The sequence below is a fragment of the Balaenoptera borealis genome, assembly GCF_965194805.1.
Source record: "Balaenoptera borealis genome assembly, chromosome: 8".
Taxonomy (NCBI): Eukaryota; Metazoa; Chordata; class Mammalia; order Artiodactyla; family Balaenopteridae; genus Balaenoptera; species Balaenoptera borealis.
The window spans coordinates 34,363,967-34,382,555 of record NC_138865.1 but is presented as its reverse complement, the minus strand read 5'-3'; the positions used below and the strand labels follow the sequence as shown (position 1 = coordinate 34,382,555).

The window sequence follows — 18,589 nt, the reverse complement described above, 5'->3', positions numbered from 1 at the left end:
ACACATTTTTCTCAAGTGCTGACGGAACATTCTCCAGGATAGACCATATCTTGGGTTACAAATCAAGCCTTGGTAAATTTAAGAAAATTGAAATCGTATCAAGTATCTTTTCCGACCACAATGCTATGAGACTAGGTATCAATTACAGGAAAAGAGCTGTAAAAAATACAAACACATGGAGGCTAAACAATACAGCACTCAATAATGAAGTGATCCCTGAGGAAATCAAAGGGGAAATCAAAAAATACTTAGAAACAAATGACAATGGAGACACGACGACCCAAAACCTATGGGATGCAGCAAAAGCAGTTCTAAGAGGGAAGTTTATAGCAATACAATCCTACCTTAAGAAACAGGAAACATCTCAAATAAACAACCTAACCTTGCACCTAAAGCAATTAGGGAAAGAAGAACAAAAAAACCCCAAAGTTAGCAGAAGGAAAGAAATCATAAAGATCAGTTCAGAAATAAATGAAAAAAAATGAAGGAAACGATAGCAAAGATCAATAAAACTAAAAGCTGGTTCTTTGAGAAGGAGGAAAGGGAACCCTCTTGCACTGTTGGTGGGAATGTAAATTGATACAACCACTATGGAGAACAGTATGGAGGTTCCTTAAAAAACTAAAAACAGAACTACCATACAACCCAGCAATCCCACTCCTGGTCATATACCCTGAGAAAACCGTAATTCAAAAGGAGTCATGTACCAAAATGTTCATTGCAGCTCTGTTTACAATAGCCAGGACATGGAAGCAACCTATGTGTCCATCATCGGATGAATGGATAAAGAAGATGTGGCACATATATACAATGGAATATTACTCAGCCATAAAAAGAAACGAAATTGAGTTATTTGTAGTGAGGTGGATGGAGTTAGAGTCTGTCATACAGAGTGAAGTAAGTCAGAAAGAGAAAAACAAATACAGTATGCTAACACATATATATGGAATCTAAGGGGAAAAAAAAAAGGTCATGAAGAACCTAGTGGTAGAATGGGAATAAAAACACAGACCTACTAGAGAGTGGACTTGAGTATATGGGGAGGGGGAGGGGGAGGCTGTGACAGAGTGGGAGAGTGGCATGGACATATATACACTGCCAAACGTGAAGTGGATAGCTATTGGGAAGCAGTCGCATAGCACAGGGAGATCAGCTCGGTGCTTTGTGATCACCTAGGTGGGTGGGATAGGGATGGTGGGAGGGAGGGTGAGCATATAGATATGGGAACATATGTATATGTATAGAGGGAATAGATATGGGAACATATGTATATGTATAACATATGTATAACTGAATCACTTTGTTATAAAGCAGAAACTAACACACCATTGTAAAGCAATTATACTCCAATAAAGATGTTAAAAAAAAAAAAAAGAAAGAAGAACAATCCTGGAGGCACCACACTTCCTTACTTCAGTATATATACTATAAGGCTACAGTAATGACAACAGTATGGCACTGGCATAAAGACAGACTTACAGACCAATGGAACAGTACAGAGAGCCCAGAAACATATCCAAACATCTACAGTCAACTGGTCTTCAACAAGAGTGCTAAGAACACAAAATGGGGGAACATTCTCTTCAATAAATCATGCTGGGAAAACTGGACATCAACAAGTAAAAGTCTAATCTGGACTCTTGTCTAACACTGTACATAAAAATCAACTCAAAATGGATTAAAGACATAAATGGAAGACCTAAAATCATAAAACTCCTAGAAGAAAACATAGGTAAAAAGCTCCTTGACGTCAGTCTTGGCAATGGTTGTTATATGACAACAAAAGCACAGACAACAAAGGCAAAAATATACAAATGATACTGCATCAAACAGAAAAGCTTCTGGACAGAGAAGGAAATAATCAGTAGAATGAAAAAGGTAACTCAAAGAATGGGTTAAAATATTTGCAAATCATAATAATAATTATAAGAAGTAGATATTCAAAATATATAAGGAAGTCATATAACTCAATAGCAAAAAAGCAAATAAAAATGGGCAAAGGACTTGAGTTGACATTTCTCAAAAGAAGCCATACAAATGGCCAACAGGAATATGAAAATGTGCTCAACGTCACTAATCATCAGGAAAATGCAAATCAAAACCACAATGAGGTATCATCTCACAGCTGTTAGAGAATGGTGATTATCAAAAAGACAAAAGATAAGTGTTGCTGTGGATGTGGAGAAAACAGAACCCTTGTACACTGTTGGTGGGAATGTAAATTGGTACAGCCATTATGCAAAACAATAAAGTTTCTTCAAAAAACTAAAAAGAGAACTACCTTATGAGCCAGCCATTCCACTTCTCGGTATATATCCAAAGTCAGTGAAATCAGAATCTTGAAGAGATATCTGCACTCCGTTTTTACTGCAGCATTATTCAAAATACCCAAGATATGGAAACAATCTAAAAATGTCTATTGGCAGATGAATGATTAAAGAAGATGTGGTATATCAACACACAATAGAATATTATTCAGCCACATAAGGAAGGAAATCCTGATAATTGCCCCAACATGAATAAAACTAGAGGACATTATGCTAAGTGAAATAAGCCAGAAACAGAAAGACAAATATTGCATGATCTCAGTGGAATTCAAAACAGTCAAACTCATAGAAATAGAGAGTAGAATGTTAGTTTAAACGGGTTGGGGAGCTAGGGAACAGGAAGATGTTGGTCAAGGGGTACAAAGGTCAATTAACCAGAGATGAATAAGCTATGGAGATCTAATATACAAATGTGACTGTAGTTAACGATACTATACTGTATACTTGAAATTTGCCGAGAGAGTTGATCCTAAGTGTACTCACAGCCCTACCCCCCAGCTCCAAAAAAAGTGAGCTCTGTCAAATGATGGGTATGTCAATTAGTTTGATTGTGGCCATTATTTCACAATGTACATATGTAAAAAAAAAAGTCTTATACCTTAGATATATACAATTTTTATTTGTCATTATACCTCAATAAAGATAGAAAGAAGTATGCAAAAGCCATGAACATTTACTATTTAAGAATATATAGATGGCATATGAACACATGAAAAAATATTTAACATCACTAGCCATTAAGGAAATGCAAGTTAAGACCAAGATGAGATATTACTATACACCTATTACAAACACTAATACAAAAAATAGTAACAATACCAAGTACTAGAAAGGATAGAAAGTATCAATAACTGGACTTCTCACAAACTGTTGGTGGAAATGCAAAATGGTATGGCCATTCTGGGCAGTTTCTGTTTTTTTTTAAATTGAGGTACAGTTGATTTACAGATTATGTAAGTTTCAGGTGTACAACATAGTGATTCACAATTTTTAAAGGTCACACTCCATTTATAGTTATTATAAAATATCGGTTATATTCCCTGTGTTGTACAATATATCCTTGTAGCTTATTTTATACACAGTAGTTTGTACCTCTTAATCCCCTACCCCTATCTTACCCCTCTCCCCACTGGTGACCACTAGTTCGTTCCCTCTATCTGTGAGTCTGTTTCTTTTTTGTTATCTTCACTAGTTTGTCTTATTTTTTAGATTCCACATGTAAGTGATATCATACAGTATTTGTCTTTCTCTGTCTGACTTATTTCACTAAGCATAATACCCTCCAAGTCCATCTATGTTGTTGCAAATAGAAAAATTTCATTCTTTTTTTTATGGCTGAGTAAATATTCCATTGTGTATCTATACCACATCTTTATCCATTCATCTGTTGATGGACACTTAGGTAGCTTCCATATCTTGGCTGTTGTAAATAATGCTGCTGTGAACATTGGGGTGCATGTATCTTTTTGAATTAAAGTGTTTTAATTTCCTTTGGATATATATCCAGGAGTGGAATTGCTGGATCATATAGTAGTTCTATCTTAAGCTTTTTGAGGAGCCTCCATACTGTTTTCTAGTATGCAGCTGCACCAATTTATATTCCCACCAAAAGCATACAAAGGTTCCCTTTTCTCCACATGCTTGCCAACATTTGTTATTCATGGTCTTTTTGATAATAGAGTTTGACAGTCTCTTAAAGAACAAAACACATACTTACCATACAACTCGAATCACACTCCTCGGCATTTATCCCAGAGAAATAATAATTTACTTTACACAAAAATCTGAACATGAATGTTCATAGCATCTTTATTTATAATAGCCAAAAATTAACAACCAAAATGTCCTTTAATAGGTGAATGACTAAACAAATTATAATACATTCATTTATAGACTGGAATACCATTGTAGTAAAACAAGATAAACTATCAACACACTACAACCTGGGCGGATCTCAGTCTCAATACATCAAGTACTGTATGATTCCATTTATATAATGTTCTGGAAATTACAAAATTATAGAGATGAATAACAGATTAATATTTGGCAGAGATTAGGCATAGTGTGGGAGAGGGGATGGGTATGAAAATAAAGAGGTAGCATGAGAGAAATCCTTGTGATGATGGAATAGTTAGTTCTGTATCTGGATTGTGGTGGTGGTTACACGAATCTCCACATATGATAAAATGGCACAGCATACCAAAATCACAACTAACTGCTGAATAACCATTGATAAAAAAGACTGGAATCTACAAGAAAATGATATTCTACATCCAAAGACAAAGAAGAAACCATGAGATGGTAGCAGAGGCACGCTCACAATATAATCGAATCCCATATCACCCAGGTGGGTAACTCACAAACGAGAATAATTATATAGCAGAAGTTCTCCCACAGGAGTGAGAGCTCTGAGCCCCATTCCAGGCTCCCCAGCCTAGGGGTCTGGCATCGGGAGGAGGAGCCCACAGAGCATTTGGCTACGAAGGCCAGTGGGGCTTGACTGCAAGAGCACCATAGGATTGGGGGAAACAGAGACTCCACTCTTGGAGGGCACACACAAGGTCCTGTGCACACCAGGTCCTTAGGCAAAAGTAGTGACTCCATAGGACCCTGGGCCAGACATATTTGCTGGTCTTGGAGGGTCTCTTAGGAAGGCTGTGGCTCTCTCTGGGGTCATAAAAGCTGGTGGCAGACATAGCGGGGACATACATGAACTCTGGCTGGAGGCAGACATTTTGGGTCCTTAGCATCAAGACCTGGCTCTTCCCAACAGCCTGTAAGCTCCAGTGCTGGGACGCCTCAGGCCAAACAACCAACAAGGGGGGAATAAGCCCCATCCATCAGCAGATAGGCTGCCTAAAGAGTTCTTGAGTCCACAGCCACCTCTAGACACAGCCCTTGACATGGCCCTGTCCACCAGAGGGCCAAGACCCAGCTCCCCTCACCAGTGGGCAGGCACCAGATGCTCCTGCCAGGAAGCCCACACAAGGTTCTAGACAAACCTCACCTTCCAGGGAGCAGACACCAGAAGCAAGGAAATTATGACCCTGCAGCCTGCAGAACTGAGTCCACAAACACAGGTCAGAACCTACCATGGGACCAGCTGGTCCCAGCCTTTGGGTGATGAGAGGGGAGTGTACTGCTGGGACACAAAGGACATCCCCTACAGAGGCCCACTTATCCAAGGTCGAAAACATAACTAAGCTACTACATTCATAAAAATACGAGTATTAATTTAAACAAAATGAGATGGCAAAGGAATATTTCCCAGATGAAGGAACAAGATAAAACCCCAGAAGAACAACTAAGTGAAGTGGAGATAGCCAATTTACCTGCGTAAGAGTTCAGAAGAATGATCATAAAGATGATCCCAGAAGGTAGGAAAAGAATGGACACACAGAGTGAGAAGTTACAAGAAGTTTTTAGCAAACAGTTAGAAAATATAAAGAACAAAGATAGTAGAAGAATATAATAACAAATAAAAAATACACAATTAGGAATTAATAGAATGAATGAGGCAGAAGAATGAATCAGTGAGCTAGAAGACAGAGTGGTGGAAATCACTGCTGCGGAGCACAAAAAGGAAAAAAGAATGAAAAACAATGAGTTTAAGAGATCTCTGGGACAACGTCAAGCACACAAGCATTCACATTATAGGGGTCCAAGATGCAGAAGAGGGAAAGGAAGGGACTAAGAAAATATTTGAAGAGATAATAGGTGAAAACTTCCCTAACATGGGAAAGGAAACAATCACCCATGTCCAGGAAGTGCAGAGTCCCATACAAGATAAAACCAAGGAGGAAAATGCCAAAACACACAGTAATCAAACTGACAGAAATTAAAGACAAAGAGAAAATATTAAAAACAACAAGGGAAAAGCAACAAATAACATACAAGGGAATCCCCATAAGACTAACAGCTGATTTTTCAGCATAAACTCTGCAGGCCAGAAGGGACTGGAATGATATATTTAAAGTGCTGAGAGGGAAAAACCTATAACCAAGAATACTCTACCCAGCAAGTATCTCATTCAGATTTGATGGAGAAATCAAAAGCTTTACACACAAGTGAAAGCTAAGAGAATTCAGCATCACCAAACCAGCTTTACAACAAATGCTAAGGAAATTCTCTAGGCAGAAAAGGCCACAACTAGAAACAAGAAAATTACAAAATGGGCAAACATACAGTAAGGTAGGAAATCATCCATGGCACAAATATGATATCAAAACCAGTAATCGTGAGAGACAGAGAGTAGAAGTGCAGGATATTTGAAATGCACTTGAAATTAAGAGATCAGCAACTTAAAACAATCATGTATATATATATAGACTGCTGTATAAAAACATCATGGTAACTGCAAATGAAAAATCTATAATAGATATACACATGAAAAAGAAAGAGGAATCCAAACCACAAGAGAGAAAAGAAAAGAGGAAAGGAAGAAGAAAGACCTATAAAAACAAATCCAAAACAATTAATGAAATGGCAATAAGAACGTACATATCGATGATTACCTTAAATGTAAACAGATTAAATGCTCTGACCAAAAGACACAGTCTGGCTTAATAGATACAAAAACAAGACCCGTACGTATATTGTCTACAAGAGAAAACTTCAGATCTTGAAACACATACAGACTGAAAGTGAGGGGATGGAAACAGGTATTCTATGCAAATGGAAATCAAAAGAAAACTGGAATAGCAATACTCATATCGGACAAAATAGACATTAAAATAAAGACTGTTACAGGAGACAAAGAAGGACACCACATAATGATCAAGGGATCAATCCAAGAAGAAGATATAACAAGTGTAAATATACATGCACCAACAAAGAAGCACCTCAATATATAAGGCAAACATTAACAGCCATAAAAGCAGAAATCGACAGTAACACAATAATAGTGGGGGACCTTAACACCCCACTTACATCAATGGACAGATTATCCAGACAGAAAATCAATAAGCAAACACAGGCCTTAAATGACACATTAGACTAGATGGACTTAATTGATATTTATAGAGTGTTCCATACGAAAGTAGCAAAATACATATTCTTTTCAAGTGCACATGGAACATTCTCCAGGACAGATCACATGCTGGGCCACAAAGCAAGCCTCAGTAAATTTAAGAAAACTGAAATCACATCAAGCATTTTTTCTGACCACAATGCTATGAGATTCGAAATCAACCACAAGAAAAAAAACTGCAAAAAACACAAAAACATGGAGGTTAAACAATATGCTACTAAACAACCAATGGATCACCAAAGAAATCAAAGAGGAAATTGAAAAATACCCAGAGACAAATGAAAATGAAAACATGACAATCCAAAACCCATGGCATGCAGCAAAAGCAGTTCCAAGAGGAAGTTTATAGCGATACAAGCTTACCTCAGGAAAGAAGAAAAATCTCAAATAAACAGCCTAACCTTATATCTAAAACAACTGGAAAAAGAAGAACAAACAAAACCCAAAGTTAGTAGATGGAAATAAATCATAAAGATCAGAGCAGAAATAAATGAAAGAGAGACTAAGAAAACAATAGAAAAGATCAATGAAACTAAAAGCTGGTTCTTTGGAAAGATAAACAAAATTGATAAACCTTCACCCAGACTTATCAAGAAAAAAGAGGAGGGCCCAAATCAATAAAGTTAGAAATGAAAAAGGAGAATTTACAACTGACACCACAGAAATACAAAGGACCATAAGAGTCTACTACAGGCCAACAACATGGACAATAAAATATACCAATAAAATGGACAACCTAGAAGAAATGGACAAATTCTTTAAAAAGTACAATTTCCCGAGACTGAACCAGGAGGAAATAGAAAATATGAACAGACCAAAATATGAACAAACAAGTACTGAAATTGAATCTGTGATTTAAAAACTCCCAACAAAAGTCCAGGACCAGATGGCTTCACAGGTGAATTCTATCAAACATTTAGAGAAGAGTTAACACCTATCTTTCTGAAACTATTCCAAAAAAACTGCAGAGGGAGGAACACTTCCGAACTCATTCTATGAGACCACCACCACCCTGATATCAAACACCAGACAAAAATACCACAAGAGAAGAAAATTACAAGCCAATATCACTGATGAACATAGATGCAAAAATTCTCAACATAGTCTAGCAAACCAAATCCAACAATACATTAAAAGAATCATACATAATGATCAAGTGGGCTTTATCCCAGAGATGCAAGGATTTTCAATATCCACAAATCAATCAGTGTGATACACCACATCAACAAACTGAAGAATAAAAAACATATGATCATCACAATAGATGCATAAAGAGCTTTTTATAAAATTCAACATCCATTTATGATAAAAACTCTCCAGAAAGTAGGCATAGAGGGAACCTACCTCAACATAATAAAGGCCATATATGACAAGCCCAGAGCTAATGTCATACTCAATGGTGAAAATCTGAAAGCATTTCCTCTAAGATCAGGAACAAGACAAGGATGTCCACTCTCACCACTTTTATTCAACATAGTTTTGGAAGTCCTAGCCACAAGCAATCAGAGAAGAAAACGAAATAAAAGGAATCCAAATTGGAAAAGAAGAACTAAGACTGTCACTGTTCGCAGATGACATGATACTTATCCATAGAAAATCCTAAAGGTGCTACCAGAAAACTACTAGAGCTCATCAATGAATTCAGTATAGCTGCAGGATACAAAACTAATACACAGAAATCTACTGCATTTCCATACACTAACAAGGAAAGATCAGAAGAAATTAAGGAAACTATCCCGTTTATCATCTCACCAAAAAGAATAAAGTACCTAGGAAGGAATAAACTAACCTCAGGAGGCAAAAGACCTGTACTCTGATAACTCTAAGATGCTGAGGAAAGAAACTGAAGTTGATGTAAACAGATGGAAAGACATACCATGTTCTTCGATTGGAAAAATTAATATTTTCAAAATGATGATACTACCCAATGCATTTTTCACAGAACTAGAACAAAAAATATTTTAATTTGTATGGAAACACAAAAGACCCCAAATCTTGAGAAAGCAAACTTGAGAAAGAAAAACAGAGCTGAGGAAATCAGGCTCCCTGACTTCAGACTATACTACAAAGCTACAGTCATCAAAACAGTATGGTACTGGCCCAAAACAGACATACAGATTAATGGAACAGGATAGAAAGCCCAGAAATAAATAAACCCACACACCTATGGTCAACTAATCTATGACAAAGGAGGCAAGAATATACAATGGAGAAAGACAGTCCCTTTAACAAGTGGTGCTGGGAAAACTGGACAGCTACATGTAAAATAATGAAATTAGAACATTCTCTAACATCATATACAAAAATAAAATGAATTAAAGATCTAAATGTAAGACCAGATACTATAAAACTCCTAGAGGAAAACACAGGCAGAACACTCTTTGACATAAATCACAGCAATATTTTTCTGGATCTGTCTCCTACAGTAATGGAAATAAAAACAAAAATAAACAAATGGGACCTAACTAAACTTAAGAGCTTTTGCACAGCATAGGAAACCATAAACAAAATGAAAAGACAACCTACAGACTGGGAGAAAATATTTGCAAATGATGCTACTGACAAGGGATTAATTTCCAAAATATACAAACAGCTCATACAACTCAATAACAAAAAAAACCCAAACAACCTAATCAAAAAATGGGCAGAAGACCTAAACAGACATTTCTCCAAAGAAGACATACAGATGGCTAACAGGCATATGAAAAGATGCTCAATATCACTAATTATTAGAGAAATGCAAATCAAAACTACAATGAGGTATCATCAAAACATCTACAAATCACAAATGCTGGAGAGGGTGTGGAGAAAAGGGAATCCTCTTGCACTGTTGGTGGGCATGTAAATTGGTGCAGCCACTGTGGACGTTCCTTAAAAAACTAAAAATAGAGCTACCATATGATCTTGCAATCCCAATCCTGGGCATATATCCAGAGAAAACCATACTTCAAAAAGATACATGCACCCCAGTGTTCACTGCAGCAGATGAATGGATAAAGAAGTTGTGGTTTATATATATACCACACACACAACACACACACCCCTAATGGAATATTACTGAGTCATAAAAAAGAATGAAATCATGCCTTTGCAGCTACATGGATGGGCCTAGAGATTATCATGCTAAGTGAAGCCAGACAGAGAAAAAAAAATATCATATGATATTGTTTATATGTGGAATCAAAAAATAAAAGATACAAATGAACGTATTTCAAAACAGAAACAGACTCAAAGACATAGAAAACAAATTTATGGTTACCAAAGGGGAGAGGGATAAATTAGGATTAACATATACACACCCTTATGTATAAAACAGATAACCAGCAAGGACCTACTCTATAGCACTGAGAACTGTACTCGATATTTTGTAATAACCTATCAGGGAAAAGAATCTGAAAAAGAATATATATATATATATATATATATATATATATATATATATATATATATATGTGTATATATATATATATATATACACACACACACACACACACATACTTTGCTGTATACCTGAAACTAACATGATATTCTAAATCAACTATACTTCCATAAAAAAATAAGGTAAAGAAAATGGCACAGAGCTATTCACATACATTGTACCAATGCTTATATCCTTGTGTTGAGATTATATTATAGTTACGTAAGATACAACCATTAGGGGAAACTTGTGAAGAATACAATTATGCTAAATCCTGTGAATCTTAATTATGTTATATAAAAAGTTTTTTAAGTATATATTCAAACCAAAAACAACCTGAAAACATTTTCTTCTTAAAAAGGCAAGCCAGAGCTGGAGAATACAACATTTGCAAAACATATATCTGATAAAGATCTAAACTCCTTCAACTCAACAATAAGACCCAAACCAAAAAACTATACAAAAAATGGGCAAAAGATTTCATGAGACACTTCATTAAAGGAGATTATGAATGCCTAAAAAGCACATGAAAAGAAGTTCAACACTGTTAATTACCAGAGAAATGCAAATTAAAATCCAATAAGATGCAACTAGAAATGTTGGTAATCCAAGAGCAATGATAACTCTCAGACATTGCTTACAGGCATGAAAAACAGTAGACCAAACTTGGGAACATTTGGCACTTTCTGAATAAGTTACATATAAACTTACCAGAAGACCCAGTAGTCCCACTCCTAGGTATTTACACAAGAAATGAAAACATATTGACACAAAAACTTATATGTGACTGTTCATAGAAGCTTTTTCATAACAGGCCCAAACTGGAAAAACACCCATGTGTCTATGAACTGAAAAGGATAACAAACCGTGGTATATGCACACAAAGGAATTCTACTAAGGATAAAAAGAATAAACCTGTGATACACACACACACACACACGAGTTTCAAAAGCATCATGCTAAATGAAAGAAGCCAGACAAAACACAGTATATACTTAATGAATTCATTTATATAAAATTCGAAAAAAGGAAAAGCTATTGAAATAGAAAACAGATCAGTGATTGCTTGGGGTCTGAGAAGTAGGAATGAAAGGAGGGGACTCACTGCAAAGGGGTACAAGGAATTTTGGGGGGATGATGAAAATATTCCAAATCATGACTTTGATGATGGTAATCTACTGTATAATCTTTTAAAACCTATTGACTTGTACACTGAAAAGTGCTAAATTTTCCATTTAATATTCCTCAACAAAAGTGATTAACATTTTAAAAGAGAAAAAACTGAATTTGCATTCCTGAGGAAGTCACATGGTAAGGTCTGCTCACCCACTGAGACGAGGTGGCTGTAGTTCTCCAACATCACATCTCTGTACAGGGTCCTCTGAGCAGAGTCCATCTGCCACCACTCCTCCTGGGTGAACTCCACAGTCACGTCCTTGAATGATACTGATGCCTGTTAACAACATATTTCTAATCAATCTGAGGGTTCAGAATCAGGACATGGAAAATATTTTTGAAAACTAACTCCTACTATGTTTACTGTTTATTTAATTTTTATTTTTTTAATTTTTATTTTATAGTGGACTATAGTTGATTTACAATGCTGTGTTAGTTTCAGGTGTGCAGCAAAGTGATTCAGTTATGCATATACATATATCTATTCTTTTTCAAATTCCTTTCCCATTTATGTTATTACAGAATATTGAGCAGAGTTCCCTGTGCTACACAGTAGGTTCTTGTTGGTTATCTATTTTAAATATACTAGTGTGTATATGTCAATCCCAAACTCCCAATTTATCCCTCCCTCCCCACCTTTCCATCCATGTTGCTGCAAATGGCATTATTTCATTCTTTTTAATGGCTGAGTAGTATTCCATTGTATATATATACCACATCTTCTTTATCAGTTCATCTGTTGATGGACATTTAGGTTGCTTCCAGGCCTTGGCTATTGTAAACAGTGCTGCAATGAACACTGGGGTGCATGTATACTTTCGAATCATGGTTTTCTCCAGATATATTTTTACTGTTTAGAGTTTAAAACAAAATACTATAAAAGATGACTAACTCTGCCTTTGCTCTATAGCAGGGTTTCTTCAATTTGTCACTACTGACACTCTGGACCAGATAATGCTATTTTTGTGGATGACTGTCCTGTGTATTTTAGAATATTTACCAGTATCCCTGTTTTCTACTGATTAGATATCAATAGCATTCCCAGTCATGACAATCAAAAATATCTCCAAATACTTCCAAATGCCTCCTGGGAAGCAAAATCACCCCCAGTTAGGAACCATCGCTCTATATGAACAGTGGACAATATCTTCAGCAACAAAACAAAATACCCAGTTTAAGAGATGATCTATACTAAGGCAAAGCAACAGAGATAAAGAATGGGAAATTAATACACAGAGATGCTGCACAAGCAAGTGGGTAGATGCTGATGCCATACACAGAGACTGGAAGAATAAGTAAGAATCAGAGGCTGGGTCACAGTGAGCAGATGTTGTTCAACTGCACTCAAAACACCCGTGGAACATACAGATGGAATTATTTATTTCATCGTTGGCTGCAAGATTCTGGAATGGAGAAGGAAAATCTAAAATGAAAATAAGGATCTAGGAGACAGTCATTAAGATGGTAACTTAAGTCATCAGGGAAAAAGGGCTGGTTCAGAAAGGACATAGAAACTTTAGGAAAGAAAAGGACCAAGTACAAAATTCAAGGGAAGAGCAAAATTTAAAAGGCAGGTAGAAAGATAGGCCAGGAAGGCGGAGAAAGAATTTCGAAGTGGTAGAAAGAGAAAACAGAAAGATTAGAGTACCAGAAATTAAGAGACGAGAGAATTACAAGCAAAAATTATTTCTCTAGTTCAAGGGAATAAACTGAACACACACACTTACATCCCCTGCCTCCAAAAACACATTCAGGTAAAATAAAAAGGTTTTATAGCTATAAAAGTATGACAAAAGAGGAATTCAGAGAAACGTCCCAGCACAAGGCCTGAATATTGAACAAATTCTGGAAGACAGAGGGTAAGGTAGTATTGATTAAAAAAAATTAGAACAATATTGCCCACAATCTAATATAAATGTAGAAGTGGGCAAAAGGAGCAGGGCACTGGTGAGAGCCCAAAACGATGTCCAAGCTTAAACTGAAGAAACTGTGTAGTAGGAAAAATGATAAACAGAGTCAATTTCCTATTTGAATACAGGTGACATCATTTAAATGAGTGAGAAATGGCTAGATACAAATGTCATCAGAATAACTAGATGCCCATCTGGGAAAAGACTGATCTATACCTCACACCACAGAGAAGGATAAAATTAAAATGTATTTGAGATCTAACTGTAAAAAATAAAATCATACTCTAAAAGACTACACAGAGCAATTCTTTTATAAGGTCAGAGTGGGAAATGCCCAACTATGACTAAAAATCCAAAAAGCGTAAAAGAAAAAACTGCTAAACTTGACAACATAAAAAACAAATGCCTTCGAAAGACCCTGAATAGCCAAAGCAATTTTGAGAAAGAAGAACTGAGCTGGAGGTATCATGCTCCCTGACTTCAAACTATACTACAAAACTACAGTCATCAAAACACTATGATACTGGCACAAAAACAGACATACAGATTAATGGAACAGGATAGAAAGCCCAGAAATAAACCCACACACCTATGGTCAACTAATCTATGACAAAGGAGGCAAGAATATACAAGGAAGAAAAGACAGTCTCTTTAACAAGTGGTGCTGGGAAAACTGGACAGCTACATGTAAAATAATGAAATTAGAACATTCTCGGATTAACCAAGATGGCGGAGTAGAAGGACGTGCTCTCACTCCCTCTTGCGAGAGCACCAGAATCACAACTGGCTGCTGGACAATCATCGACAGGAAGACACTGGACTTCACCAAGGAGGATACCCCACGTCCAAGGACAGAGGAGAAGCCACAGTGAGATGGTAGGAGGGGCGCAATCAGAGTAAAATCAAATCCTATAACTGCTGGGTGGGTGACTCACAGACTGGCGAACACTTAAACCACAGAAGTCCACCCACTGGAGTGAAGGTTCTGATCCCCACGTCAGGCTTCCCAACCTGGGGGTCTGGCAACGGGAGGAGGAATTCCTAGAGAATCAGACTTTGAAGCCTAGTGGGAATTGATTGCAGGACTTCGACAGGACTGGGGGAAACAGAGACCCCACTCTTGGACGGCACACACAAAGTAGTGTCCGCATCGGGACCCAGGGGAAGGAGCAGTGACCCTGGGGGAGACTGAACCAGACCTATCTGCTGGTGTTGGGGGGGTCTCCTGCAGAGGCAGGGGGTGGCTCGGTTTCACCGTGGGGACAAGGACACTGGCAGCAGAGGTTCTGGGAAGTGCTCCTTGGCATGAGCCCTCCCAGAGTCTGCCATTAACCCCACCAAAGAGCCCAGGTAGGCTCCAGTGCTGGGTTGCCTCAGGCAAAACAACCAACAGGGAGGGAACCCAGCCCCACCCATCAACAGTCAAGTGGATTAAAGTTTTACAGAGCTCTGACTGCCACAGCAACAGTCAGCTCTACCCACCACCAGAGCCTCCAATCAAGCCTCTTAGATAGCCTCAACCACCAGAGGGCAGACAGCAGAAGCAAGAAGAACTACAATCCTGCAGCCTGTGGACCAAAAACCACAGTTACAGAAAGATAGACAAGATGAAAAGGCAGAGGGCTATATACCAGATGAAGGAACAAGAAAAAAACCCAGAAAAACAACTAAATGAAGTGGAGATAGGCAACCTTCCAGAAAAAGAATTCAGAATAATGATAGTGAAGATGATCCAGGACCTCGGAATAAGACTGGAGGCAAAGATTGAGAAGATGCAAGAAATGATTAACAAAGACCTAGAAGAATTAAAGAACAAACAAACAGAGATGACCAATACAATAACTGAAATAAAAACTACACTAGAAGGAATCAATAGCAGAATAACTGAGGCAGAAGAAGGGATAAGTGACCTGGAAGACACAATGGTGGAATTCACTGCTGCGGAACAGACTAAAGAAAAAAGAATGAAAAGAAATGAAGACAGCCTAAGAGACATCTGGGACAACATTAAACGCAACAACATTCGCATTATAGGGGTCCCAGAAGGAGAAGAGAGAGAGAAAGGACCAGAGAAAATATTTGAAGAGATTATAGTCGAAAACTTCCCTAACATGGGAAAGGAATTAGCCACCCAAGTCCAGGAAGCGCAGAGAGTCCCATACAGGATAAACCCAAGGAGAAACACACCGAGACACACAGTAATCAAAGTGGCAAAAATTAAAGACAAAGAAAAATTATTGAAAGCAGCAAGGGAAAAACGACAAATAACATACAAGGGAACTCCCATAAGGTTAACAGCTGATTTCTCAGCAGAAACTCTACAAGCCAGAAGGGAGTGGCATGATATACTTAAAGTGATGAAAGGGAAGAACCTACAACCAAGATTACTCTACCCGGCAAGGATCTCATTTAGATTTGATGGAGAAATCAAAAGCTTTACAGACACGCAAAAGCTAAGAGAATTCAGCACCACCAAACCACCTCTACAACAAATGCTAAAGGAACTTCTCTAAGTGGGAAACACAAGAGAAGAAAAGGACCTACAAAAACAAACCCAAAACAATTAAGAAAATGGTCATAGGAACATACATATCGATAATTACCTTAAACGTGAATGGATTAAATGCTCCAACCAAAAGACACAGGCTTGCTGAATGGATACAAAATCAAGACCCATATATATGCTGTCTACAAGAGACCCACTTTAGACCTAGGGACACATACAGACAAAGTGAGGGGATGGAAAAAGATATTCCATGCAAATGGAAATCAAAAGAAAGCTGGAGTAGCTATACTCATATCAGATAAAATAGACTTTAAAATACAGAATGTTACAAGAGACAAGGAAGGACACTACATAATGAACAAGGGATCAATCCAAGAAGAAGATATAACAATTATAAATGTATATGCACCCAACATAGGACACCTCAATACATAAGGCAACTGCTAACAGCTATAAAAGAGCAAATCGACAGTAACACAATAATACTGGGGGACTTTAACACCTCACTTACACCAATGGACAGATCATCCAAAATGAAAATAAATAAGGAAACACAAGCTTTAAAAGACACAATACACCAGATAGATTTAATTGATATTTATAGGACATTCCATCCAAAAACAGCAGATTACACGTTCTTCTCAAGTGCGCACGAAACATTCTCCAGGATAGATCACATCTTGGGTCACAAATCAAGCCTCAGTAAATTTAAGAAAATTGAAATCATATCAAGCATCTTTTCTGACCACAACGCTATGAGATTAGAAATGAATTACAGGGAAAAAAACGTCAAAAAGACAAACACATGGAGGCTAAACAATACGTTACTAAATAACCAAGAGATCACTGAAGAAATCAAAGAGGAAATCAAAAAATACCTAGAGACAAATGACAATGAAAACACGATGACCCAAAACCTATGGGATGCAGCAAAAGCAGTTCTAAGAGGGAAGTTTATAGCTATACAAGCCTACCTCAAGAAACAAGAAAAATCTCAAGTAAACAATCTAACCTTACACCTAAAGAAACTAGAGAAAGAAGAACAAACAAAACCCAAAGTTAGCAGAAGGAAAGAAATCATAAAGATCAGAGCAGAAATAAATGAAATAGAAACAAAGAAAACAATAGCAAAGATCAATAAAACTAAAAGCTGGTTCTTTGAGAAGATAAACAAAATTGAAAGACCATTAGCCAGACTCATCAAGAAAAAGAGGGAGAGGACTCAAATCAATAAAATCAGAAATGAAAAAGGAGAAGTTACAACAGACACCACAGAAATACAAAGCATCCTAAGAGACTACTACAAGCAACTTTATGCCAATAAAATAGACAACCTGGAAGAAATGGACAAATTCTTAGAAAGCTATAAGCTTCCAAGACTGAACCAGGAAGAAACAGAAAATATGAACAGACCAATCACAAGTAATGAAATTGAAACTGTGATTAAAAATCTTCCAACAAACAAAAGTCCAGGACCAGATGGCTTCACAGGTGAATTCTATCAAACATTTAGAGAAGAGCTAACACCTATCCTTCTCAAACTCTTCCAAAAAATTGCAGAGGAAGGAACACTCCCAAACTCATTCTATGAGGCCACCATCACCCTGATACCAAAACCAGACAAAGACACTACAAAAAAAGAAAATTACAGACGAATATCACTGATGAATATAGATTCAAAAATCCTCAATAAAATACTAGCAAACAGAATCCAACAACACATTAAAGGATCATACACCACGATCAAGTGGGATTTATCCCAGGGATGCAAGGATTCTTCAATATACGCAAATCAATCAATGTGATACACCATATTAACAAATTGAAGAATAAAAACCATATGATCATCTCAATAGATGCAGAAAAACCTTTTGACAAAATTCAACACCCATTTATGATAAACACTCTCCAGAGAGTGGGCAGAGAGGGAACCTACCTCAACATAATAAAGGCCATATATGACAAACCCACAGCAAACATCATTCTCAATGGTGAAAAACTGAAAGCATTTCCTCTAAGATCAGGAACGAGACAAGGATGTCCACTCTCACCACTATTATTCAACATAGTTCTGGAAGTCCTAGTCACGGCAATCAGAGAAGAAAAAGAAATAAAAGGAATACAAATTGGAAAACAAGAAGTAAAACTGTCACTGTTTGCGGATGACATGATACTATACATAGAGAATCCTAAACCTGCCACCAGAAAACTGCTAGAGCTAAT

At 37.1% G+C, this 18,589-nt stretch overlaps 1 protein-coding gene across 1 annotated transcript in view; it reads right to left on the bottom strand.

Moving 5' to 3' along the window:
* The window catches only part of ZNF782 (zinc finger protein 782), a 60,083-nt gene that overhangs the window by 32,469 nt on the left and 9,025 nt on the right, over window positions 1-18,589 (bottom strand). Inside the window, exon 4 of the mRNA XM_082401181.1 lies at window positions 12,101-12,227. Within this exon, the coding sequence (XP_082257307.1) occupies window positions 12,101-12,227 (127 nt within the window). The remainder of the gene's footprint in view (window positions 1-12,100; window positions 12,228-18,589) is intronic.